Here is a 27,377-nt window from a genome sequence, read left to right as displayed (position 1 = left end):
GTCGTTTTTGACCTTTATCAATCAATGGCTTTTCGACTCAAATTTTGACACCCCCAAATCTATTTTGCTACCTAATTTGAAGAAGTTAATATAATAATTATTTTGAAACAATTTTGAGTGTTAAAAGAGGTTAAAATGAAACTCTTGAAGCAACCAGCATAATTGAATTGAACTTGTCCCAAATTTTAGAGGCATAATTGAGGCTACCTAGGTACATTACATTGTACCTCTTATTTTTAATTTGCTCCCACTACATCCACGACGTCACATTTTTGTTTTATTTTTAGTAGAAAAGTTGACAAACTAATTGTTTTGAAATAACAATTTTAAAGATTTGGAGTAGAGGCGAAAGTTTAAAATGATAGGGAGTACACAAAATTGAAACTGATCATAATGTCATTTGGCGTAATTTAACCTTTTTTAAGATATTGAAGAGCCCTAAACAATTGTATTAAAAAAAAAAAAAAAAGAAGAGTCCTAAACAAAAAGAGAAAAAAGAAAAAAGAAAAAAGAGATTGAATTGCCTCTGTAACAAGGAAACCATTTCTCGACGCCTTCCGTCGCCTTGTGAAGCTCCGATCATCCAAGATGCGATTACTCCTCTGCGCGTAGATATTAGGCGTTCTCTGCAAATTTGCTATTTTCTTTGGTCCCCTCGCCGTCGTCCATTTCGGCCACCTGAAGCGCATGTATGCTTCCTGACGATGCCGTCGCATTGATTTCAAATCGCTCACACAGAGACAGAGACAGAGACGAGAGAGGAGGACTTGGTTGAGGTCATTTCATTAGTATGGCTGATATTTATGCCTGGCTCCTCTCCTTCTTCTTCATCATATCGCTTCTCATACTCGTCGTTTTCCAGGTTTTCTCTAAACCCTAGAATTTGTGCATCTTTAGTTTTTAATCCTTGGTTTTGTTGAAGTTTCTGTCTTCTTCTCCCCTCCTTCTATTGCCTTTCCGGTGAATTTAGGCTTCTGCGTTCTGCCAGTGACAATATGAGTTGTATTGTTTCTACTTTTTAGCAATTGGTTAGCTTTTACTTTTTCCTGGATTTGTTTTTGTATGTGTATTTTCGAAATTACTTGATTGAATACTGTTGTGTTAAGTTGTCTTCTGGACGTTAAACAATCTAGAGACTTAATTAGAAATTCTTAGTCATTACTCTTGAAGATATCTTTCACTTCCTACTCATGGATAGCCTTATCTCAAGCTGCCAGATTGACGTTTGATTTGAATCCCCTTTGATTTCATCAAGTGGGTTCTCCACCTGTCTGTTCTTTGGGAATCAAATGCGATTGTGCGATTTTTAATCATCTAGCACATTTACCAGAGACATCATTGGTTCTTGGCGTACCTTGTAATTGTTACGACCTGTTTGGTACAGAATTGCTCTTTCGCGCTGGGTTGTAATCTATCAACAGTAGCTACGGCTTTTTGGATGTTTGCATGGTTCATTGGTGTTGTTCTGCACAGTAGATATCTTAGTTCGTTTACTGTGTTAATGATACGAGCAATCCCTGCATATGAATATTTGAATTGACATACTGTACTATTAACTGCCTAGTACTATTGGTGAAACAATGTTGGAACTGAGGATTTTAAGATTCCTTTTGAAACTTGTTGCAGCTCATGTGCTTAGCTGATCTTGAGTTTGATTATATCAACCCTTATGACTCTTCGTCACGGATAAACAAAGTGGTTTTACCTGAGTTCATCACCCAAGGAGTCTTGTGCATCTTCTATCTTTTGACAGGGCATTGGATTATGTCATTATTTTGTGCGCCTTACCTCTATTACAATTTGAGATTGTAAGTTTCTCTTGTTCCTGCATATTTGATCAGATTGTAAACTAAATTGAGAAGTATTGACAGCAGGCTATAAAATTAAAAGAAAAAGGGAAAATAAAAGAAGAGATACGATTGTATAATTATTAGTGGGGTATACGCGTCAAATTGGTTACCAATTTCACCTATGAGAACCTCATTTATTGTCCTGGGCTCTGCCTTCCAAATTAAGGTCAAATTGTTTACTTTGAAAGAGAGGGCATATCATGCCTGCAATTAACGCTTGGTAGCCAAGTGCAGGGTGGGTAACAGTTGAAAGTATCCAAGTTATGAACCCTATAGCTTTTTTCTTTGAATGTATGAATTGTTTTGAAGCACCAATAATCTATTATGAGATTTAGATTAATATCATTAGTTTTTGGATTGGTTAATTTGTGTTGGGATGGTTGAGAATCGGAGGAGGTCTCATGGTTACTCTCTTTGGAGATTCACTCTGCAGTAGTTTAACTAATTTACAGTGGATATCATAACTACTGATATCTAGCATATTTTGAGATTGGGCCGAATACTTGACTTGTTTGGTGCTGGTAATTCATGTCAAGCTTCTTGATCTGTCTGACGTGTGTCTTTTCCTCATGATTTTAGGTACACTCAGCGACAGCACCTGGTAGATGTTACCGAGATATTCAATCAGTTAACTTGGGAAAAGAAGAAAAGGCTTTTCAAACTAGTCTATCTTGTTTCTCTCCTCTTTCTTTCCATATTTTGGTAATCCAATAGGAGAGAGCGTTTTCTTATTTGAAATCCTACCATTAACATCAGTTATTCTAACCTTTAAGATCTGCTCTCATCGTCCTTTTTGTTTCCTCTGTTTTACAGGTTGATTTATAGTGCGTTGGAGGATCATGATCCTTGATTAGGAATAGCTGCAAACTGTTGTCTTGTAGGAGACAATTCCAGTGTGCGGCTCACGCTCACTACAGAGCTTGATGTACTTACTCCCAGGTTATCTTGTTGCATTCTAATTCTGGACAAATAATTGCTCTGTGAGTAAGGTCTAAAGGTTTCATCTTTGATTGCCACCATGCTGCCCCCATTTTCTGCTGCCTTTTATAATGTTCATGTGATATTTGTCATGTTTATATAGAAAGCTTTTTATACACGATTCAGTGAAAAAAGTTCACTATTTATGGACTGTACTTTGACTTAGCGAAAGTAATTTTATGTTTATTATTTAAGAAGGATGTTGTTGTTCTAAGAATTAGAGTCTATATTTTTATTTTATAGGAAAGCTGCAAGAATACTTGTACGGTTATATCAATGCCAATGGTGAAAACTAATGTATTGACCTTTTATTTATTTATTTTTTTGTCAGTATAATAAATATGAGGGAATTTGAATATTCAAATCTCAAGAGAAGAAAGGGAGGAGTAGATGCTTGACATATCCCATATTGGCACCGATGTATCGTTTTTGATTTATAATCAAACCAACAAGTTAATAACTTGGATGCAAATTTTATATAAAGAGGTCCTTTTGTGAGTACTCGCTTGAATTGTTAATAAAAATGTCATTTTTATTCTATGTTTCAAAATTGATTTTACCTAAAATAGTTCAGGTTAAATTATTAATTTAATCTCCTTAGTTTTTAAGATTTTACTTTTATTTAGTTTTTGTTATTACCATCTTACCCATAATGCCAAGACATACCTACAAAACCAGGAATTTTTTTTTTTTACTTAAATGGAAAAATGTTGAAAACAACAATTACTATTAGATTATTTGAAATATTTTAACATAAATGTGGTAGGTTTAAATTCAAAGCGAAATATTTTTGATATTTGGGAGGGTTTAGGCCAGCTCGCTCCTCGACTAATCTAAAATAAAAAAAGGAGAGATATTTTAAATCAAAATTGTTCTTTTAACTTCACCATACAAAGGAAATTTTTGCGACTACGACGGATTGTTGAGCTAGGGTAAATTAAAAAGAGGGACACGTGTGAAATGACCGTAGCTAATTTTTGATATGCAAGGCGTTGGGATATGGGCCTGATTGGAGCCCACAAACATCAATCGGGCTCCAGCCCAAAAGGCCCAATCGGAAAGCTGTCTCCACCTGCGAGGCGAGGCGCTGTGTCATCTTCTTCGGAATCAGACCCAAGAGGGCCTCGCTCTCTCGTGTTGGGTGTTCGTGTTCTGTTATCGGCTGATAATGGCAGTCTCTTCTTCTCCGTGTCTTCAACCTCAAATTAAAGTTTCTCAGCCTCCTCTCAGGTTCTCCCTCGCTCTTCCGATTAACAGTTACGATTGATGCTATTCGCGACGCTGACCTGATTTTGTTTCGGTTTTTAATTTTGCAAGCTTTGCAACGAAGCTTTACTCCGGACTAAAGCTTCAATCTGCTTGTGAGCCTCTGCCTGCCATCATTCTTCCCTTCCTTTTCATGATGTCGTCTCTCTGTCCGCTCCTTAATCATTTATCGCTTCTGTTTGTTTTTCCAAATTTCAAGGTCCGTTTGGAGGAGCAAAACCTAATCTTACTGTAGAATTCTATGGAAAAGTTCATAAAAGTCTACACTCCAGGTAACTGTAGCTCTAGCTAAGCCTGCATCCCAGGTTCATTTCTTTGCTGTGTTGGAAGTATTTGCTCTAAAAGTAAATATCTTGTTAAATCCTAGTGATAATCAATTGAAAACATTGGACTTTCCTAACATGCTATGCGTTTTCAAGGATGAAGGAGCAGAAGTATACCGTTGTAGTTGAAAGGACTTGATCTATTACTCGTGACTCTAACTCCTTGGACGCTATATGACGACTAATTACATATCATGGTTCATTTGTTTTTTTTTTTTTTAATGAAATATTATCCCTTCACTCTTTTGACATCATACGATATCACTGCTTGGATTCAGGAGAGATTGACTTGGTAAAATCCCATTTTATAGTGTAGAGTGCAGAAATTACTGTTGAAATATTACGACTGTTCTACTCGAGTAGGATTTACACTATTTTTCTTGGCCCTTTTGAATGTTTTTTTTTTCCCTTTAGTTACTGAAATTGAGTGCTGGGAGGACGTGTATGCAAATTTACACGAACCTGGTCATATACCATGCAATTACCGCGAACATTTAGTTATTTCATTTCTTTGCTGTTTAACCTCTTTTGGTGATTGAAAGGTGAAATTTTTTTATTCTGAGGTTTAAGCGGATTCTACCGGTTGGTGCTTCCTCTATCAAATGACAACTGCTAGGATAACAAATATTTTCGTGGCATTTTTCCCACGTCAATCTCTATAAAAAAGTTCATCTTTTCTTTCAATTAGACATGCACTCAATTTTTGTTTATCCAATCTAATAGAAGTTAAAAATAAATAAGAGGAGAAGGTATTCCAGTTGCATGCTACGTTATATATATTCGTCTTGCAGCCGATGCATTTCTTCTAATTCATTACTTTAAATGCAGGACACATAACAAGAAGGCAGCTCGTGCACAATTTCAGATGATGCCTATAGGGACACCAAGGGTGCCTTACAGAACTCCTGGTGAGGGAACTTGGCAATGGGTTGATTTGTGGAATGCCCTAGTAAGTTATAGATCTAATTATATACCTTTTGTGCAATACGGTCTAATGTCATGTGATATTTAATTGCTCAGTCTGAGAAAAATTATATTTTGCCATTATGAGATTCCCAAACCATGACACATGAATACCAATGGCTACAATTAAATCACATCAAAATTTACTATTAAAAATAGGTGTAATGCTCTTCATAATAGGACAATGCTGCAGGTTTTCTCATTTTGTCACTTCCTTTATCCCTGTTCAATTATATCAAAGTAAACTGCTGTCTGCTATAAGTGATAAATATAACTATCAACTCTTCTTTTAGATATTTTGCTGATTTTTCCCATTATCTCTGCATTCTTCTTGTGTTTAGTATCGAGAACGGGTTATCTTCATTGGGCAAAACATCGATGAAGAGTTTAGCAATCAAATTTTGGCCACAATGCTATATCTTGACAGCATTGAGACGTCCAAGAAACTCTATATGTACATAAATGGCCCTGGTGGAGATGTGAGTTCTTTTTTTTTTTTTTTTTTTTTGTGGGGGGGATCAAGTCCATCATGATTATCTATTATATTTTCCTTTCTTCTCAGGAATATTCTAATGGTTTGTTTAGCATTATTTTTCTGATGAAACCAAACATCTTTGCAGCTAACTCCAAGTATGGCCATCTACGACACAATGCAGAGCTTGAAGAGCCCTGTAGCAACCCATTGTGTGGGCTATGCCTATAATCTTGCAGCCTTTCTACTTGCAGCTGGAGAAAAGGTAAACACAGATTTTATTAGTACCATAAATAAGGCAGTGGGTGTTGCTTGAAAAATATATCTTTGGAAGTTGTAGGGAGTTCTTCAGCGTGGTAAACATGGCATGGCCCCTATACCACGCCTCTTATTTCTTCTGCCACTTAAATTATTTTGGATTTTGGATATATCAGACCAAATCTCAGTGCGACTTGATAAATAAATTTCAACCCTTTATTTGCCAATAAACTGGAAAAATGCTCATTACTTTACTTTTACCAACTTTTCCCTAATGCACGAATGTTTCATCCTTGTCCTTGCTCACTGGCCTTCTTCTATCTATTTGGTTGAAACTACTTTTTCCTCTCTCTTTTAAATCTAACGACCCCTTTCCTTGTTAAGGGTAACCGCTTTGCGATGCCTCTATCACGAATTGCTTTGCAATCCCCAGCTGGAGCTGCTCGTGGTCAGGTATCATTAATTTGTATTTTTATTATTTTATTATTTTTTTTGGTACAGGTATCATTAATTTGTTGCATCATGTCATGCAAATTGATCATATATACCCTTTTAAGTCCCAAAGCTTTGTCCTCTGTTACATTTTGGTTTTAAAATCCTTCCGACAGGCTGACGATATTCAAAATGAAGCAAACGAGCTCTTGAGAATCAGGGATTATCTTTTTGATGAGCTTTCTAAGAAAACAGGCCAGCCTGTTGAAAAGGTCAGTTCGCTGAGTTTACCGGTGATGCTAATTAGTACGTTCATGATTCACTGATGCCAATTTTGAATCTTACCCCATAATAAACTTGAAAAGTTTCTGAGGAGTGCAACCTTAACTTAAGAGACCTTAAATGCAGATTAACAAGGACTTGAGTCGAATGAAGCGCTTTAATGCTCAGGAAGCCCTTGATTATGGGCTTATTGACCGTATAGTTAGGCCACCACGGATTAAGGCCGATGCACCCCGTAAGGATGCTGGAACAGGGCTTGGTTAGAGTGAAGATCAATTGTTCACTTCACATTGAAAGTAGGCACATGTTTGTTTTTAGGCTTACATAAACTAATTTACTATCTTGTCTTGATTAATTGTATTTCAATGCAAGCTATTTGGAAATATGATCTTTATTATTGTTTATTTTTTCAAGGTATCTTTAACCACATTAAAATGGCTGGATTGAATTTAGAATGTATGTGGGCATGGAGTGATTGTTGTATTTGAAGTTCTTGACTATGAGAGAATATGAAGGGTTTTTCAAGGCCTACGGTAGAGGATTCTGGAGAGAAATACGAGGACGGGAAATTCAATGGAATTTTTTTTTTAAAGAAATTTCACTGCATAAATTTATATAATATTATTTTATATTGAGATAGTTTGGATGATGCTATTTATCATAAAATTTCAGACGTTCTACTTTTAGAAGTATATATTTGTATTATGTCATTTGGAAATGGCTTTTTTTTTTCCCTTATTTTTCCCCCTTCTATGCATTTATATAGCTTTCTAATAACAATTATTTGTTTATTATTCATAGTATGTATTGCCAATTGCCATAACTTGCATCCAATGTTGAACTAAAAAAATGCTATAACCTGCCAATCACGAGGGAAATAAATAAAATATGTATTTTTAATTATAGCAAGAAATTTTAAATTATTTTAAAAAAACATAATTCATGGAAAAAAAATTAAACATGCTATATTTGAAGTAAATAAGAAGTTGAGATAAAAATATATATTAAATTTACGTCATGGAGTAAGATGTCTAATTTTTTTTATCTTTGATTTGATAGAAATATTTCCATTGGTTGTATTTTGCTAATTATTGGGTTCTTTTTTTATTATTTGAACTTTATCTTTTATTATTACTATTACTATTATTAGCATTATTTGGAATGTAATAATTTGATAGGTTTTTTTAGAACTCATAATTGTGGCAGATTTTGTAATTTTTCAAACTTATTTTGCATCAATTTTTTTCCGTCCGCCTCAACCATCAATCAACAATTGTTATGTTTTTCTTTTTAAAGACATATACTTTTTTAATTATATATATATATTTTATTATTATTTTTTTCTTTTCAATCACTATAGATGACACGTATGCTTGTCATCTTCTTGAAGTTGACTTGTGAGTGCAAGTTCATTGCATTTTAATCACAATTTTCCTTCTTGGAGTCTGTTGTAGTTTTAAGTTTTATGTTTTATTTTAAAACATTTTTTAGAGTTCTTGGTTAATTAGATAAATTTAATTATTGTAATGAGGAAAATAATTAGAAAGACCAATGATATATCATAACAATATTCAATTCATGTATCAATGTTGTTAATGTTCTAAAACAAATGTTCTTTTTAATGACAAAATTAAATAAAGTAACTTTTTAAAAGTTAGTAACAAAATAGACAATAGGATATATTTATAGTTTGAATAAAAAGTCATGAGATATGCTCTCAAACTTAGATAATTTGTAAGTTTATCAAAGTTTATTTCGATTGTGAAATGAAAATGCATAAAAAATTCTAGTACTATAGAAGAACCTCCTTTCTCTACTCGCACCATATTTTTTATTTCGTAAGTAATTAGTTAATTCTGTCGAACCTCATATCATTCTTTAACGAGGTTAATGTGGCTGACAATGACCAAATATAATTTAGATGAACTAACCTACCTAAATAAGTTAAGCTCCTACAAAACAATAATAATTAAATATATTATAATCATTTCATTATTCAATTTAAATGACATTTTGAATAGAGATTTATGCGAAAAATTTTGAAACATGGGGTAGAATTGAGACTTTTAAGATAAATCGTACATAATTTAGACACCAAATAAATATCCAAATAATATATTTAGCTTTAACGAGAACTTTTCCAAACTTTGCTAAGTTATATAAAATAGATCAAGAATTGATCAAACGTTTCATAGAGTTGGAATAATTTAGTGTGACAATAATGGTAATGCAACAATTTCTATCATATTCCAAGCAATAGGAGAATTAATAGGGAGCTTTTTGAGTCACTATCAATGATATCAGAGGCAACAACAACAAAATCTAGCAAGTCAAATTCAAAGCTTTTTTTTTTTTTTTCCCTCCTGCTGCTGTACATGCATGATTCATTTCACTTCCTTGATTGCCTAAGCAAGCTTTATATATTAATGTGATTAGTTTAATCAAATTACGTAATTGCACTGATCTAATGATTTATATATTTTTTGATGTTGATGGGAGTTGACTTCAATTTTTGCCATTATTTGGGAATCAATTTCTAAGTGATCCTTAATAGCTTATGGATTTTGGATTTTTGTTTATTTATAGTTCATCTCCCTAGAGCATAAAGGAGTTTTCAATTTAAAGAAAGGATTCAATAGACCAAATGCAACGCATCCCGAATACGAGCAAGAGAGACAGATTTGAGGAAGACGAGCTAACCGATGTTGAGAAAATAAGCATAAAATCACAATCCATTGATATGAAACAAAGCGAAAGTCTTCACGTTATACATCAAACTATTCTACTCGACGCCATTGCGTCGGGCAGCCTATAGCTACTCTACCAAGTGAAAGACTAACCTGAGAGGGATCAAGAGGCTACATTGGAAGTACATTGGTAAGTTACAGAGACCATTAAACAAGATGTGAAATCCACCAGCTACAAGTTTGATGATGGCAAATGGGAGAAGGGAACTTCCACAATTAATAGTATGGAGCTAAGATCATGCACTGGGTAGAGATACATTGATATCGGTTGGCTTATTCCTCGAATCGTTTGGGAGCAACGACCAGTTATCGCCACGAAACGAACTGGAAGGCGAGAGGTTGGACTTGGGATCGACGCAAGATATCGGAATAGCAGCAGTTGGGGGGGCCGCTGAAATGGTATCTTGTTTTGTCTTTTTAGTTTTCTGCTCGTGTTGGTTTCCAGAAAGAAAACTCCCTACTACGACCTATTTTTGCAAAGACAGTGACAAGAACGTTCCCATAGCTCAGATTTGGAAAGAAATTTCACTGAGATAATAGAACATAGTGGTAATGAATCGCTGATCCTGGAAAAGAAACAGAGAAGCCATACCTGAACAGGACTTGCAGCTACTAATAGACCTGCTACTCCACCACCAACGACACGCCCGTCTGGACTTGCTAAGGAAACACTCATTCCACCAGATCTACTTCTAGTTCCTCCATTGTCATTAGGCATGAATGAGCCAGACAATGACAATATTTCAAAACGACCCTGCCAAAAAGAAAAAAAAAAGGATCATATGAGAGATTTTGCCTATGGATGAAGAATCGGCATCCTAAATCCTCTAGTTTCTCTTCTTTAGAAAAGTTCACAAGCGGAATTAGCAAAATACGTAGTTAATGAATCGATGGCAGAGAGGGTTCTCGGTTAGCAAAGAAGTGGAATTTTGAAATTTTCAGAACAAACTGATGCTGTACAGAATAGGAGCAACTATACATAATTGTTATGTAATGCTGGACTGATTCAAGAACAGCTAGAAACAAGCTGCTCATTTTGATCACCTGGTCTCTAATGAATATCTTCTATCGGTTTCTCGCAGCATACTAAGTATAAATGAATGACTTTATTTTCCATTATTTGACAGTGACACCATCAGTTTACAATCAGTTTAACCTCTTTTGACCAACTTTAACTGTGACAAAGTTTGAATAATAAAGTGTGAAAAATCATTCAGGTATGCAGTGAATTCTGATCGAAGCAGACTCCAAAACACAATTCGATACTTTTAGTGTAATTACATTGCCTGAGATGAATGTCCCAAACATATTCATAGAAAAGAGCAACAATACAAATATTGGAAAAGAATTCAGGGGATCCACACGAGCTACAATACATGTACATGAAATGGAAAGTGTAACTTCTCTGTGAGGCATAAGAATAATAATTCAAAGCAAGTCAAATTAACTACGGGAGTTGAGAGGTGGATGAATAATAAAGAACATCTAACTGCGGTTCGTGGGCAGTTCAGAGAGAGGATGCATTTACCCAGCGAGCAAGACAGGAACAGTAGGATACATGTCGACTTCGAAATGCAATGTTAGGAAGGTAACGTTTAGAATTAGAAAGGTTGATCTAACAGAAAAGTAGACAATAAATGCTCAGTAAATTTAAATCTAAGCCTGCATAATCTTCAACTTTAGAATTTAAAAACCATAATTAATATGTACAGTACTATTTTTAGAACATCTTCTTATAAATGTCAGTAGATATATGTGATTGTGTCGGTAGATGTTCAGATTTTAATTTCAATACTCTGGTGCGGAACCTATTTGGAAGGTTGATATACATCAGAATTTAGAGAAATGAAGAGCAACCACCGTCCTCCAACAAACAAAATATTGTACAACAGGAATAAACTGGAAAGCTTGACTATGAATTGAATCCTAAAAGCATGCTAACAAGAATCGAGAGGCAGGAGAAATCATCGGAAATTTCAACTACCAATCAATTAGAGTTAGACATTCATCAGTAATACCCTTAGATGAGGCCAAAATAAATGCATCACCTCATATGTTAGAGTTCCTCCAGAAGAGTCAGGCTGGCGGAGAGTAACACTCGAGATCACACCGTTTGCGGACAAAATGCATATAGCTCGAGGCCCTTGTTGCGAAAAGGATATTATCTTCATCGTGACATCCTAAGTGAAAGGAAAACTTAGTCAAATAGTTTATTAAAATAATAAAAAGGAGGGATGATGTGTAAATGGTAATTTGTAACTGTTCATTTCCTTTCCTTTTTCTTTCCAACACATAACAATACTCATAGCTCTTTCTCTCACTTCATCAAAAGATAATATAAGCAAAGTTCAACAGACGGATGTGAACATTCACTCTCTTCCTACTAAAATAATCAACCCCAGAAATGGAATAGAAGTGAAAAAAAAAAGAATGTTAGTCTCTTTATTGACTAACCAGGATGTAAGTTTTAACCCAAAAAAGGATTAAAAAAAGTTCTCTTATGCAGGTTTTAACCCAGTTTATTTGAAGATAAGTTTTCTAACATTTTACCTCGCCCGTATTGACAGTGATGATATGAGGTGTAAAATTTGCACCAACAGAACATGGAACCCAGTCACCTGAGAAGGACAAATTTAGTTACAAGATCATAACATGACAACAAACTATATTGAATGTTATGGAATTTAGCAGCATAATGAATCTTTCAAAGTGATTTTAGAATTCTAAACTTCCATGTTAAGTGATAGATTTGGAGATTTCTACCCATTTCTTCTCCTAAGGAAGCATTACACTGTAGCTGAGCAGAGGAATCCAATGGAAAAACAGTATAATCCTTAATTAGGTCCGTGCAGAAACATTTGAAGACAACGAAAGATCATGGAGTCTATCAGATTAACTGCTCAGAAATAAAAATCAAATCAGAACCCAACATCCGACCCAAAAAAAAATGGAGGCTCCCTTTAGTGAATCAATTATCAGGTTGAGAATCAGAAAGTAGCCAAACTGAGACAGAGAGAGAGAGAGAGAGAGAGAGAGTTCAAACAAGAACAAAAAAACAAGAAGATTCCAACATTCTGAGACCAACCTAGAAAGCTCTTGATCTTTTCAGAATCAGAACAACTATATGCTTCGAGAACTTAATATCAAGGAATCCCAATCAAAGGACCCACATCCACCCAGCAAGAAAAAGAACTCACTCAGAATCAGTCAGTAATCTCAAATCCAAACGCTCCTCTTCCAAAACCCAGGTCCCAACACGACCGAGTTATTCCAACGAAAGCAGGGCTCACTATGAACATCAAAAGAACCTAAACAAAGCTCTATCCAAAAACTAAGTTACAGAAAAGGAAAAGCCACTCCAAGTTTAGGCAGATTTTGATGAAATCAGTAATTTCCCATTACCTAAATTTTCCAACTCGAACTTGGTTTTGCTCACTGCGCTCGCCGGTCGTACCTTCCCCCGCTTCTCCGTTGAGAAGTCGATCACCGGCGGCGGCACCGAAGACGATATCGGCTTCGGAGACAGCGCCATAGTGACAGAGCCGTCGGGTCCATACTTTCTTGGCCTCCCTCTTTTCTTCTTTCCCGGAACTGAGGAGGCCGCCGCGAGCGGAGGAGGTTGCCCACCCGCCTGAGCCGACGCCGACGGTGTCGAAGCTGCTTGAGTCGCCGACGACGGCGGCGGCGGCGGCGGCGGCGCTGATCCGCCGGTCTGCGGTGTTGGGTTTTCAGTCCTCGGAGCTATTTGATACTCCGACGGAGCATCTGATCCCACCACAGTAACCCCACTACTTGCACCACCACCACCTTCCCTTCCCTCCATACTTAAAAAGAAAAAAAACACCCACAAATATTTCCTCCGCCTATTTATCAAAACTCATTTTCCTTTTCTCTAATTTTCAATCTCTCATGAGAAAAGAAGAAGAAAACTCTTCAAATTAATCGAACTTGCAATTTCAGCATCAAAAACCCAGAAATATGAAATTGATTACAGGCTCAAACAAATTGGGATTTTTTTTCTTTTTTTTTTTTTCAAGCTTCAAAAGTGTGGGAAAATTGAAAAATAGTATGGAAATTATAAGCAAGGGGTTTACAGTGAGATTATATTTCCTGCAAAACTTTAAAACACTGTTTATTTGGAAGAGTTTTCCTAAAAAGAAACAGTTAAGCTCAACACAAGGCCTAAAGCATGCTGATCTATTTTAAGAAAAATAACATTTTTTTTTCTGAAAATTGAAAAATATGGGAAGATTATGAAAGATAAGGAGCCAAAAAAAAAAAGGAAAAAAAAAAGACTCAGCTTTTGATTTGAATGGGAAAATGCTCAGATAATGAAACCTTGTTTCTGCAGTTCAGATAATTGGGTGCCTAACTTAACTTTACCAAAGACTGTCCAAATTTAGATTCAAAATATTAATTAATTAATTAAAAAGAATATTGAATTATGGCCATAAAGAAAGCAATTTTCTTAGGGATTTAATTTTTTATTTGTTTAAAAAAATGGTAATCGAGTATGGTTGGGAATCCGGCAGAGAAATAATAATATAAAAATATATTTGATTTTTCAAAAGTGGGTGGGTGATTTTTTTTTTAATAATAATAACTATTATTTTGTTTCTGAAAAAGTGGCAATTTGAAAGAATAATATTAATAATAACAGGGACTACTTTTTCAAGGGAACCAATGCATAATAATTATCATTTTAATTTTTAAATATTATAATTATTTACGTTTTTATTCTTTATTTCTTTGTAAGGAATTATTATAATAATATATTGTTTTGGTAAAGGGAAAAGTAAATATGAGGTTGCCAGAGGCTGAAGGAATTCTCCTGGAAAGATGAAAAAGAGAACCCCAGCTTCAGCCTCTACTTCCTTATTTAATTTATGTCCTTTTTCTTTTTTTACTTTTAAATATTTTATTTTTATCATTATTATTATTATATATAAAGATCAAATTTTTTTTTTGAAAGAAAATTATTTTAAAGTATAATAACAGAAAAAAGTATGAATGTTAAGAGATATTTCATGTTCAAAGTTTTTTGTTTGTAATATTATTAAAAGTAAGTTTGTTTTAATTTTTAATGGGTGGCAAAAAAAAGTTTCTTTTAATTTTGATTTTTCCAAAGTTTATATTTCAAATTATTGGAAAAATAATTATTTGAAACAAGACTTTTTCTTGCTACATGGTGTCACAAAAAAGTTTCTTTCTCATCAAAACTATGCAGAGAAGTGTAAAATATTTACATTAATTATGATGCTCCTAATCTTCTTATTATTATTAATTTGTCATTTATTTATTATAGAGTAAATATGAAAAGTTTTTTCTTTAATACAATATTTAGGTTGAAAATTCGAACACATGACTCTTTTAATTGGTGACATGATTTAACCGAGCTAGGTCCAAGTTGGTGGATACATATGGAAAATAGTTCCTAATTTTAGATAATTATCATTTTCACCTCCTTTTAAAATTATTTTTTTAATATTTTCAAAATTCGCAAGTAGGTCCTTTTGGTAAATAAAAACTGTTAACAAAATTAATGTTTTTTTATAATTAAAAAATTAATATTATTTAATTATTGTTTTATGTTATTTAGACGGCAGACATGTCACTTATATACTTAATTGACATATAAATATCAAACTCATCCATCAATAAAATCTATTTCTTTCTAGTAATATGTGTACAGGTTCCAATATTCATAAAATAATAATTTAATGAAATATTAACAAATTTTAACAAATTGTAAATACATTAAAGTTGCATTGAGAATTTTAAAATATTAAATTGAGAATTAGGTAAAAGATCAGGGACAAATTGCAATATTTAGCATTTATTATATAATTCTTACTTTTAATTAATAATTACTTTAAAATAGTGGTAAATTTCTCAAAAAGAAATAAATAAAGTAATTGTACAGAAATATTATTTTTTGGCCGACCTAACACGAAATGGTTGTTCAAGGAAAAAAGGAATCTTAGGGCCTCTTTGTTGACACTTCTTTTTAAAATTTTGAATTTCAAAATTTATTGTTTTTTATTATATATATATATATATATATATATATAAAGAATTCTCCCTCTTTCTTTAAGATTAATACAGCCATGAATTGTTATTATTATGAAGGGAAAGAACAATATAACTTCTTTTTACATAATAATATTCCTAAACATTAATCAGTTATTGAATTGTCAAGGAAAGTTGCTTGAAAATGAAAATAATATAGAATGATTAAAAAAATAAAGACCTCATTGAAAGAATAAGATAATTTCCATACTTTTAATTAATTGAGAATTTAAATGAAAGGAGGTTTTTCATACTTTTTAGAATGGATGAATTAACGAGGAAATATAATTTTGATGACTTTATCAGCAAATTAAATACAAGAAGACACGTCGTAATGTAAGATAATTATTCCCGTTCACTTTTTTCTACTTTGAATTTTTTTCACCATGATAATACTAAAATAAAATGATAATCATAAGAAAAAGTCCCCAAAATTTTGCCCATAGATTACTTTGGCCCTATGTTCATTTTTTTAAATGATTTATATGGTCACTCAAATAATGTCTTGGTTAGGTGTCCCACGTAGACGACAATTGAGCTATTGTGGCATATTTTAGTTGGAAAATATCATACCAGCTTACTTAGATATTCATCTTACGGGTACTCGACATTAAGCTCATTAGTAGTGTGATTGGATATAACATTATGTTGTTAATCCATGAAATCATTTAGATGTTATTGGTCATCCCATAGTAATATCCGATAACTTAACAATGTGATCATAAACCATAAAATATAAAACTTCTTCGAGAAGTATATGGTTATCTTTTCCAAAAATAATAATTATGTTTAAATAATATGTTTTTTTTCATATAAAAGAGATCATTTTTAATTTTTAGTAACGATAGAGCTAGGTTAGAACCTTCATCTTAGGAAGGTAAATGATATCTCGCGACAAACAACTCTTTTCTATTTAATAATAAATTCAAGTTGACTTACTCAAATTAATTTGAGATGAATTCATTATCCAAAACCAAATCTAATAAAGTTTTAAATGTAATTGAATTCAATTCAATAAAAAAAAAATATTATAACTCATCTTAATCCTGAATGGGTTGATATTATTTATATCATCATATTTTTTAAATTGTGATAAGGAGGGTACATAAATGAATCCACACCACATTCGGATGAGAGAGATATCCTAAGATAGATCAATGGAGCATGGTTAAGAAATACTTTAAAAACTTGATATAAACAGTCTATACCAATAAGATGCACCGTTCTCTTCAATAGGTCAATCACAAAAAGTTTAAAGTTAAGCATATTTGACCTGGAATAATCTTGGGGAAATATTTGATGATCCATTGTGTAAGTTTTTTAAAGTGTCTTAATACATTTTTTAGTACTAAAAAAATACATCTTTTTAATTTGACTTTGAAAGCTAAGCAGTTGGTGAAGAGCTAAATCTTATAGTAATAATACTAGCCAAATAAAGTATAGTTGAGTAATTAAAGATATATATTCAACCGTAAAAAGTGTAGATTAAATGCCTCCCTCTTATATTTTGTTGAACTAAAAAAATTTAAAGGAAAGTTGTCAACATTTTTCATTTTCTCATGCACCTAGCTAGCCACAAATAATATTATGTTCCTGAAATTAAATAAGTTATCATTCACCAAACCTTTATTATTAAAAAAAAATGAGTTTGAGAGAATTTCTTTAGCCTCCCTTTCTGAAGTCGTTACGATAAACAATGAACAAATGTAGTACAAAATACATCTTTTCTCAAGTCGTTGAGATAAACAATGAAATATTGATTTATTTCATATACGAGTTTTCACACTAAATGCTACTGATAAGATAAACAATTGAAGAAATATAGTACAAAATTTCTTCCATATTATTATGCATCATAGTACTAGAAGAAGTTTTTGCATGGGAGTTCCCTAAGCGTTGAGCAATAAGTGAATATTAATTAACTTCATTCATAGGACGAGGCCTTTCAAATATAGGCAAAATATACACAATAATTTCTAACCCTTTTGCTAATTCTCAATTTCTTCTGTAATCTTTTGAAATTCTCAAATTTTCTCTTAATGTTTAAAAAAAATTCTCAATTAGGTCATTCGTAAATAAATTTGTCTAAAAAAAGTTAGATTGAATTAGCATATTTGATCACATAAACATGTTACTTACCTTCCAAGTATAACATATTAGATCCTTCAACCACCTATTGAAAAAGAATATTTTTTTCAAGTGACATGTCCTCATATCTAAATTTATTAATAAAGTAGTAATTTAATGAGACACGAACTTTTTATTAATAAATTTTAACCGATTTCTTTTTGGGAGGGTCTAATTGAGAATTTTCAAGAGATTAAGATTACATTAGAAAAAAAAATATTAAGAAATTATAATAGATGAAAAGCTATGTTTTTTTTAGGGTTTATTAATACTATTTCCCATAAATATTCTTATATTCTTATGGACATAAAGTTGTAATATTGAACTACGTTAAAACATCATTCTCTCTTCCCTCTTATGATTTTTCAAACATTAAAATGAAAAATGACTATCATACAACTTCTAACTTAGTAGTAAAAGCTTTTTTTAGTACAACAATTTGGAGTTATGGGGATTGAACTTCCGACCTAGAGGGAAGGATCATAGGTAAATTATGGCTGAATTATGCTCAAGTTAAAAAAGTTAATACTTGATTAATCAATCCTTTTAATTTATATCGACTCCTTCAACAGAGTATTATTAATTAAACATTAAGTTGAAAATAACATATAAAACAATTTATTTGGTAAATAATTTGATTTTTGAAATTCGAAAAAGAAAAGCTATAGTTTTAGCTCTAATTAAATAGGTTAATTTTTATTTCACCCAGAAGAAAATACACAATTTTTCTTAATATTTTCCTTATTCAATTATGAGTTTATAGATTTTTGTTTTTTTCATCATTTTTGACATGGAATATCTTTGTATACGTTTCTTGATTTCATCGTATAATTTAATTAATATGTAAAACAGGTTAATTATTTTTTAGTCAATTAACAAATTGATTCGTTGAAATAAGTTTAAATCTTAATTCCATCCAATAAAATTATACTGACTTTAAAAGATCCTTCGCGGTATAATATATTATAAACAGTTTATTCTCTTTTTTTTTATATATTTATATAGAACTATAAAATAAATTAATATCAAAAGATATAAATTGATATTATTATCAATGCATTGAAATTATCTTTATACGAATTTAAATCCTGACATATTTTGGATCAGCCTTGTTTAGCAGTTTGTAACTTAGAATTTCACTAAATTTAACTAATTTTATATTCAAACCATACTTCGTGATGGAGGGCAGCATATAATGTTTTCTTTAAAAATACAATTTTATTATGAGTTTTGTCCATTTCCTAGAGGCTTCCTAATAATAATTACTGAATGTTTTAGAAATTGCATTTATGACCCCAACTTTTTTTAATATTAACTTGAAGTGCGCTTCAACTTTTCTTATTCTAACAAGGGACTGTAAAGCAATAGAATAATTTTTAAAAATAGAACTCTTTTCTCCTTTTCTTTTTTAAATTGGAATTTGGAAATAGACTGACTTCTATTTATACATATTACAACTTTTTTAAACTTTTAATTTTTTTTTAATTTAATAGATATTCAATCTTAACTTAAATCTCATGTGCTTACATTAAAATTACTTTATTAATAACGATAACTGAAAATTAAATTTAGAACGATTGTAAATACAAAAACCTTTTTTTATAATTATGAATATTAAATTATTAATAGCATAATCTTTTTTTTCTCTGAAACAATCAATAACAGCACAAATAAAATCTAGAAAACTAAAATTCATCTCATTATAATATTTATGTTTTCAAGTTTTAGTTATTATTTTACATATTATTATTCGTCTTCTTATTTTATAAGAAAAAATTCAATTAAAGTATATTTAAATAAAATAATTTGGAAACTACAAGAGATTGCGCTCAACCTGTTAAGATGATGTACATATTCTCTAAATGAATATTTACAAACACAACAATCGAATATCAAATCATGTGTTTATTAATATATCAAATATATATTTCAAATATCATTTAGGGTGTGTTCCTCGAGAGTATATTAAACAAGTTGATGCTATTGTTACAAAATTAGAAAGTGATTTTTACTTTTGAAAATTCTTATTTATTATTATTATTATTTTTGCTACGTTTTGCAAGCACTACTAATTAAAGATTATAATCACTAATAACTCATTCATTTTAAATTATAAATGGACGACCACTTGTTGCCACCCAAACCCCAAGAGTGGAAGGTTACCAATATTCATTTCACAAGATTAAATTAATAACTATTTTAATCATGCTAAAATTATTAATTTAAATTTGTTTAGAGATTAGAGAAACCCAATTTTAAGTGTATAATAAAATTATTTTATTATATAGCCACAACCATTGACCAAGTATATATAAGTATATAAAATTAAAAGATATATGTTTTTTTTCTTATAAATGAGTTTAATATTCCTAATGAATGAAAGGTATCTATTTCCAAGTTGTGTTCAAAAGATAAAGTTAAAAGTAAAATCTCCCATCCCCCAATAAAATAATATTACTAAAAGATGAGAAATTTTAATTAAAGTGGGTTTAGATAAGAACAATACTGAGTTATTTTATTAATATTTATATAATATTATCAATTATATTATGTTATCTTATTATATTCTCTTTCGTGTTCCCCGGTCATAGTTTTCTATTTTCTATTTTTTATTTTTTGAAGAGAGAAATAAAAATACGTCTAATAACCACTTCTTCATAATATATTGGTAATCATTCATTCTTTTTTTTTTATCCAAAAAAAATCTTTTAGTTTCACTTGAAATTAATTTCTAGAAAATAAATATCAAAATTTTATGTCATTTTATAATTTTACAAACTTTACCATTAATATATGAGTAAAAGAACAAACAAATAGAAATTCTATTAACATTGTAAAAAAAAAGTTAATAGGAAAAATAATAAATCAAAATTTATTTTATTTTATTTTATTTCAAACCACCTAATTATTAATAAAATAAATAAGGTTAATAATTAATTAATTAATTAATTAATTAATTAATAACTTCTATTAATCAGTGGAAAAAACTTTCTTTATGATAAAGAAAATAATTACTTGAAAAGATTAGTTAATTAATTTATTTTTAAGTAAGTGGCGATTGATGGTCTATTTCAAGGTTATATAATAGCAATATCTTGTCGAGTAATTAACACAAATTGATAGTTATTTTATTTCTTTTTTTTTTGTTATTTATTTGTAGTCATTGTCACTTGCAGTGATGTCTTGGGCCTTCGGTGAGGTTATGGGCTTTTAAATTTAAGCCCATTCCGCTATTATTGAATTAAGACCCAATTAGTTCTACATCGAGTAAGAAATGAACAAATATAAAATTTTATTCTATTTTTCTTTTTACTATTATTTAATTACCAATCATTGATATGAATAATAAAAAGTTTACGAAATAACTTATTACTACTAAGACATTGCATTGATTTAACTATTTTTTTATGATTTTGACGTTAAAAGAAACTCTGTTAAAGTTTTCATTTGTATGATTTAATATTTATCAAATTAGATGTAATAATTATTAAAACATTATTTGTAAAGGGTTTTATTTTTAGAAAAGTAAGCAATTATACATTTGAAGATAAAGCCCATTAAATTTGAAGATGGGAAAACATGCAGTGGCCTTATTAGCCCTAAGCCCAAAAGTAAAGATTCCCATGAGGTTCCAAGGCCATTTTAGCAAAAGTAAGTTTTTTTTTAAAAAAATTTAATGCAATTTTTTTATTAGAAACAATATTGTTAAAATAATGAAAATTTTAATACAAGTAAGATTTTTTTTTTTGCTCAAGCATCATATAATTTTGCAAGTATTGAAGGGAGTGATTTTTAATTTCTAATGCAATGTTGTTTACTCTCTAAACTTGAAATCCCCACTTTTAGACTCCAAAATATAGTCTTTTATTCATCTACACAAATCAATAAATATATTTTTTATACTATAAAACTCTGAAAGACTAACAAAAAAAAGGAAAAAAGTGAAGTAAAAGAGACATAATAAATGAACACTATCACTTACATAAACTAAAAATGTTCTTTTATTTTTATTATTTTTTTTCAGATTGAGTTGGCCTAACAACGAACTCAAACTCCCCCAATACTTATGAACACACAAAATTTCATACCTTAAAAAGGTTTCAAACAAGGATCAAAGAGATGTTTTTTTTTTCTCTCTGTATAAAAAATGGCTTCAAATAAACAAAGACAGCTCAAAGATTCTCCCATTTAAATTCAAACCGAAATAATATAATGAAAGAATAGACAAGACCTAGGCTAAAAAGTTGTCTTGCAAAACACATGTATGACATAATTCTTTTCCTAATTTTACATGTTAGGTTGAATTGTACCGACCTATGTATATATTTGAGTTATACAAATTAGATCATACATGATGATATAGTGCACCTCCTACATATCAATAATGACATTTTGTATATTGTCTGTTAAAATTAAAAGAGCAGCAAAATTACATGGACCAAATCAAAAGAGAGGAAGAGGTAAAGAAAACTTTATTGCTAAAAAAATGTAATCCACTTTAATGCGTAACAATTGGAATAGATAACTCTTTTTTAACTTCAATTCTTAGGCGAGATTGACACTTCTCTTAATCACTTAAGCTAGTTTCAACAATGGCTCTTTTTTGATGTAAATAAATTTTTAATTCCTTGATGCTGGAAATTAAAGGAACAATTTGGTAATTTCAAATCATATCAATACTCCCAAACCCAATAGTAAATTGGACGAACAACTTGTAAAAATAGAAAATACTAAGATGTACAATCCACACAATTTCCTTTGACCATACCGAAAAGGTTTTTGTCATTCATGTTCTTTTATTTTTTTCCTTGGTTTCCAGACCCATTTTCCGAGCAGCAGAATCTCATACCAAATTTAAAGGGGAGTGGAAAAGGACCAAAACCAAACCACTGTCGAAACGAAAACAAACAAACAAATTAATTGGGGTAAAGAAAAAGGCTGAAAGCTGTGGCCTTTTGGGACCCCCAACACCAATCCTACACATATAAACCCTATATTTAGAACACAAGATTACATTACAACAGTGAAAAGACAATAGAACAAAAAAAAAAAGGTGTCTATAAAGAAGAGCCCTCTCGGCCCCGTGGGATCAAAAAAAGAGGCCCAGCACTCGCATATTGGTGTGCTTCTGCTTCTCGAGCTCCTCTTTTTCCTTTTTTGGTTTTATTTTATGTGATTGGAAAAGCCAGCTTTGGCTTTGGCTTTGGCCATTCCCTCGCCGCCGGCGCCCGGAATTCTGCCTGCAGAAGCTTTGGCGTTTTCCGTCAAAAAACGACACCCATTTTTATGCTCTGAAAGTTCAAACCAACAGACTGGACCACAACTCTTCTTATCTGAAAATTTTCATTTTAATACAAGTGGGTTCTAATTTGAGACAAAGCCCCTGCTGTTTTCTGTGAGTTGTTGAGTTTATATGAAAAACTTGAAACTTTGCATTAAGATATTCAAATTCATAATGATTTCTTTAGAGTTGTTTCCCCTGTTTTGAAGACAATAAAACAAAAGGCCAGTAACGACAATTAGCCGTCTCCCTTGCCCTACGCATTCGCTTAATCTTTGGCATCTTTGACTACTTTCAGTTGCAGAACGACAAGAAGAGTAGCCTGATTCATAATTAAATGCAAACTTGGCATTCAGATTTTAGAGAGAGAAAAAGTCAACCACTGATTCAATTAAAGTACTTGAAATGGGGTGTTATGTACAATGTGTTAAGCTGTATACAACCAACCATATCTTCTTACCTTCTTACCTAACATTGGTCTTCCAGCTAGCAGCAGACCTATAAAGATAAAACAGTACTCTTTTACCCATCACCTTTTCAACATGTTCTCTTCTCCTGTTCTTTTACCTCTCCTCCACAAATATGCCTTTCTTATACATCAAATAACTCCACCAACCCAACCCAACTTGTACTATCAACAAAGGCCCTACCCTTTCTTTCCTTCCTTCAAATTTTGATTCTTTTTTATGTACACAATTATGCTCAAACTTCAAGCAAAGAATATGCGAGGAAAAAGTAGACATATGGACAAATCTTGTATAACTCATCAATTGGTAATGGTTACTTCCTTTTTTTTTTCTCTTTCTTTTGATGCTCGGCTTACGAGTATGACCTGATCAATCCCAAGTTGTAGAGATTCCTTCTCAACATGCTCCCAAGAGATAACAAAACGGCCCCACCAACACTGGCAGCCTGCTCGCCCCCTTCTGTCTTTTGTTGAGAAATTGATGGCAGTTCCTTCACTTTCAAGCTACTCAACCCGATCTTCTCCCGCACAGAGTCGATTATTTTTGCATCGGCTGCACCTCCAAGTGCATCTGTTACGTAGAAGAGGTTTAGAGCGACATCAGCTGATGTGGATACCTCTGCTCTTGTAACGTTTAAACCGTTCTCTCTAAATGTTCTGGTAACATCTGCTAAGAGACATGGCCTATCGGTTGTGCATAACTCCAACCTCACACCCTGTTAATAAACATAAAAACATACTAAAATGTCAACATCTGCAAGAATATATACATCCAACGAGGGATTTGATTAATAAATAACAAGCTTGAACAAGTGATGCACCTGTGATGTCCTTCTCTCTACCGAAGCTTGTAAGCATTGGATGACACGCTGCCTTTCAGCCTCGGAACTAATTGGAGTTCCATCGGTGTGTCTGATGTAAAATTCCTGATGAAAATGAAAGACAGATGATGTCAACTAACAAGATGATTGAACCATCAAGAAAGAATACCAACCCAGAAAGTAGGGAGGACAATTACCAGACATGCTCTATCCCTTTCAGTATTGATGAGACCATGAAAAACTACGTAATCCATATCCGTCAACGTGCAGACAGCATCGAATAATAGCTTCATTCGATCTTTACACTGGACATTCACCACTGAGTAACCCCTTTCTACACAATTCTCAACGGTGACTGCAGGTGAATCATCACTATGCTGAAGGACAGGCTTCCTTTCGTAGTCGCGGTCAGCAAACATCATCTGGTGTAGCCTTCGTTCGGTATGGGTGTCTGTCATGGAGACAGAAGTCTTGGCATATAGAATGTCATCATCTCCTTTTAGAACATTTCTCAAACGTCCAACAATGGTGTCTATTTTCTGGGAGTCCTTGATAGGGGAACCGGAATTACAGTCTTTGACATATATTAAAGAAGCTATTCGGCCATTGTGAGTCCATACTTTGGCCTCAACAACATCACATTGAAGCTCAGCGAGCACTGCAAATACCTCAGAAAGAAGACCAACACGGTCTGTGCCAGTTAGCTCAAGGGCCGTCAAGCCATTAGAGACGGTGGGTTTGCCACAGTGAATCGTAGCTAGTGACTGCAAGAGAACCCCAAAGGCAAATAGGTTACAGAGAGAATATGGTTCACAGAAGCATTCACTAGATGCTTAATACTAAATGGGGTATGGAGCCTGTTAATTTACCTGCTCAAGGTAGCTAATAACGCTCTCGTCGATTAATTTATTCCCGTCAAGATCAGTCACATGAAAAACTGCCAGCAAAATTAAGATTGTGGGAATTTCATTCAGAAATTAAACAAATGACTATTGATTGGCATGAATTGCCATTAGCGAGAAAAAAACAGATAAGCTTACCATCCATGAACCACCTTCCATCTGAAGAAATGTAAGCTTTCTGAATTGAAAGGTTCAAGTCGGTCAACACTTGTACAGCTTCCAGGAGGATTCCGTGCCTTCTAGCACTGTCAACCTTGACCAGAGTCGCAGTTTTGCAAACGGCATTGTCGATCACCACTCTGCAAAAGAGGTAGCGACAGGTCAAGTTACATCGACATTAAATTACTTTTATGCATAGTTTTTGAAATTACAAAATAAGGAGCCACAAGGGTCTCTGAAAAGTCTCGGTAAAGATGTTTGAATGATCTCGCTAGACAGAGTCAAACAAATCATAAAATAATAAAGACTTGATGCGGACTGGTGCTACGTTTATACGAGGGAGTTTCGATATATTCTATAAACAATTTGAAAAGTAGAAAGATGGAAGAGAGAAAAGAAATTTCCGGTTAATTTCAAATTTCTTCTCAATTGGAAGCGTGTGAACGCAGAGATCGGAGTCGGACCGTATCTGAAAACGTGTGGCAAAAGAAATTTCTCAGAAAAGGAAAGGAAAGATTACGGTGCTGAAAATAAGCCAACACTGTTCCCCGATATAGGAACTCGGTGATTGCTTATCGGAAACTAATTCAAACCAAACACTAAAAGATCGAAAGGAGGAGAAAATCGCACAGGATGATCAAAATAAGGCAAAAATAGCATACTGTTGACCGGAAAATCATGCTACTACCGAAGCAGAACACCATGAAATTGAACGATCGACAATGAAAATTGAAAACCAGTACAGGCAAGAGAAACTGCAAGAGACAGAAAGAAACCAACCTCGGAGTGTTAATCCGATTGATAAGTTTTTCGTATTCATCAAGACTCCCAGGCCACTCCATCCCCACCATATTACTCTCAATTCCCGCCGTAGAGTAAAAACCTAAGGCCAATTACACCAGTTGAAACGCCAAATCTCTCTCTATCAGGAACCAGGGGAGATAATCTCTAGAAGCAGCAGCGGAACAACGATCTCTCGCCAAGTGAAACAAAACCCCTTACAAAAATGGCGTTATCCTCGAAACTTTCCGTTCGCGTTACTCGTTCCAAACGTCGGACCAAATCACCATGGACAGCGGCCTCGCCGACGGTCGCCAGTCGCCTGTCGTCTCTCTCACTGTGAGTTTCTCTCTCTAGACGAGCAAGTACTCTCTCTCTTTCGAGCGCAAAGCACGCTTGGCCTTGACTCTCTGGATCCAGGATGGTCGCACTTATATTTACAACTAATTTGTTATTTTCCCCTTTTTCGGAAAAAGAAATATTCAATTATTTAATATAATATAAAATATATAAGAATATCGAACCACGGCCAGGCCTGGGCTCACGCGTAGAAGGCGTGAGGTTTGCCGCACCGAATGACTGCCCGCTGCACTACTCTCTTCTCTCGCATTTTAATTCCACTCGCTGCAATGGGCCACAACTCTTTTCCGAGCAGGAAAAAAGGATTAACCAGCAGCGCGACACGTGTACTATGCCCAATAGGATTAGACGGTGCGTCCACGCAGGATGCCGCGTGTGATTTCAATTAGGGTTGTCTAATATCTCTCGCTTGCAATTGACTCAAATAGGGGATTGGTAAGCTACCGAAATAAGAAATCGTGCCGATTTGTCAGACGTGAAACGCGATGGCGGGGAACGTCCACGTGGTACTTGCGGGCCCCACTGCTCCCTCTTCGAGACCGGCTTTAGCTTGCTAATTAATTAGGGAATGGATTTGCCGACCGGAATAATGACGTCCACACGTGACGACACCGCTTTTCTTCCCCCACAAAATTCAAACAAATTGCACTAAAAAAACTATTTAAACCAAAATTTTTAAAAAATATATGGATTTGTTTTTCCAAATAATCGAAGACTCAAATCTGGAAGTACAAAATTTAATGGAAAATTAAAAAACAAAAATTCCTAAAAGTATTAAAACTAGGTTTATGAGGTGACAATTTGAAATTGAAAATGAGTATTGTGCGGCTGTGCCAAATAT

The 27,377-nt window shown here is 32.9% G+C and overlaps 4 protein-coding genes across 4 annotated transcripts; 2 read left to right on the top strand and 2 right to left on the bottom strand.

Annotated features, from left to right (window-relative positions):
- The first annotated feature begins 470 nt into the window (after positions 1-470).
- LOC111024886 (Cornichon family protein) lies at positions 471-3,186 on the top strand. Its single transcript, XM_022302705.2, has 4 exons — positions 471-862; positions 1,627-1,808; positions 2,430-2,552; positions 2,664-3,186. Exons 1-4 carry the CDS (start codon positions 791-793, stop codon positions 2,698-2,700), a joined length of 414 nt encoding a protein of 137 aa, XP_022158397.1. The 5' UTR covers positions 471-790; the 3' UTR covers positions 2,701-3,186.
- A 716-nt stretch (positions 3,187-3,902) lies between these two features.
- Positions 3,903-7,228, top strand: CLP2 (CLP protease proteolytic subunit 2). The gene is made up of 9 exons (XM_022302692.2): positions 3,903-4,058; positions 4,146-4,189; positions 4,294-4,366; positions 5,246-5,366; positions 5,722-5,859; positions 6,001-6,117; positions 6,495-6,563; positions 6,719-6,814; positions 6,951-7,228. The coding sequence occupies exons 1-9, from the start codon at positions 3,997-3,999 to the stop codon at positions 7,086-7,088; spliced, it is 858 nt and encodes a 285-aa protein (XP_022158384.1). The 5' UTR covers positions 3,903-3,996; the 3' UTR covers positions 7,089-7,228.
- Positions 7,229-9,529: 2,301 nt separating this feature from the next.
- Positions 9,530-13,830, bottom strand: LOC111026134 (AT-hook motif nuclear-localized protein 1). Its single transcript, XM_022304138.2, has 5 exons — positions 12,974-13,830; positions 12,122-12,189; positions 11,620-11,751; positions 10,164-10,325; positions 9,530-10,038 (listed from the first exon to the last, which is right to left on the bottom strand). The coding sequence occupies exons 1-5, from the start codon at positions 13,392-13,394 to the stop codon at positions 9,808-9,810; spliced, it is 1,014 nt and encodes a 337-aa protein (XP_022159830.1). The 5' UTR covers positions 13,395-13,830; the 3' UTR covers positions 9,530-9,807.
- Positions 13,831-23,419: 9,589 nt separating this feature from the next.
- Positions 23,420-26,597, bottom strand: LOC111026064 (ACT domain-containing protein ACR8). The gene is made up of 6 exons (XM_022304032.2): positions 26,177-26,597; positions 25,376-25,536; positions 25,205-25,272; positions 24,533-25,099; positions 24,336-24,440; positions 23,420-24,230 (listed from the first exon to the last, which is right to left on the bottom strand). The coding sequence occupies exons 1-6, from the start codon at positions 26,245-26,247 to the stop codon at positions 23,868-23,870; spliced, it is 1,335 nt and encodes a 444-aa protein (XP_022159724.1). The 5' UTR covers positions 26,248-26,597; the 3' UTR covers positions 23,420-23,867.
- Positions 26,598-27,377: the final 780 nt, after the last annotated feature.

Source organism: Momordica charantia (assembly GCF_013281855.1).
Source record: "Momordica charantia cultivar OHB3-1 chromosome 6 unlocalized genomic scaffold, Mcharantia_2.0 BLBB01000006.1, whole genome shotgun sequence".
NCBI lineage: Eukaryota > Viridiplantae > Streptophyta > Magnoliopsida > Cucurbitales > Cucurbitaceae > Momordica > Momordica charantia.
Note: the sequence above shows the minus strand (reverse complement) of the source record. Positions and strands in the feature narration are given on the sequence as shown.

Bases quoted from the DNA above. Each gene is read 5' to 3' on its own strand.
- LOC111024886 (XM_022302705.2), top strand. From the start codon at position 791: ATGGCTGATATTTATGCCTGGCTCCTCTCCTTCTTCTTCATCATATCG. The intron at 863-1,626 runs GTTTTCTCTAAA...AACTTGTTGCAG, and splicing joins TCATACTCGTCGTTTTCCAG to CTCATGTGCTTAGCTGATCT. The intron at 1,809-2,429 runs GTAAGTTTCTCT...TCATGATTTTAG, and splicing joins CTCTATTACAATTTGAGATT to GTACACTCAGCGACAGCACC.
- LOC111026134 (XM_022304138.2), bottom strand. From the start codon at position 13,394: ATGGAGGGAAGGGAAGGTGGTGGTGGTGCAAGTAGTGGGGTTACTGTG. The intron at 12,190-12,973 runs GTAATGGGAAAT...TGTCCTTCTCAG, and splicing joins GTTCGAGTTGGAAAATTTAG to GTGACTGGGTTCCATGTTCT. The intron at 11,752-12,121 runs GTAAAATGTTAG...CCTTTCACTTAG, and splicing joins TCACTGTCAATACGGGCGAG to GATGTCACGATGAAGATAAT.
- LOC111026064 (XM_022304032.2), bottom strand. From the start codon at position 26,247: ATGGTGGGGATGGAGTGGCCTGGGAGTCTTGATGAATACGAAAAACTT. The intron at 25,537-26,176 runs GTTGGTTTCTTT...CCTCTTTTGCAG, and splicing joins AATCGGATTAACACTCCGAG to AGTGGTGATCGACAATGCCG. The intron at 24,231-24,335 runs GTGCATCACTTG...GTTTATTAACAG, and splicing joins TAGAGAGAAGGACATCACAG to GGTGTGAGGTTGGAGTTATG.
- CLP2 (XM_022302692.2), top strand. From the start codon at position 3,997: ATGGCAGTCTCTTCTTCTCCGTGTCTTCAACCTCAAATTAAAGTTTCT. The intron at 5,367-5,721 runs GTAAGTTATAGA...TCTTGTGTTTAG, and splicing joins TTGATTTGTGGAATGCCCTA to TATCGAGAACGGGTTATCTT. The intron at 6,118-6,494 runs GTAAACACAGAT...TTCCTTGTTAAG, and splicing joins TACTTGCAGCTGGAGAAAAG to GGTAACCGCTTTGCGATGCC.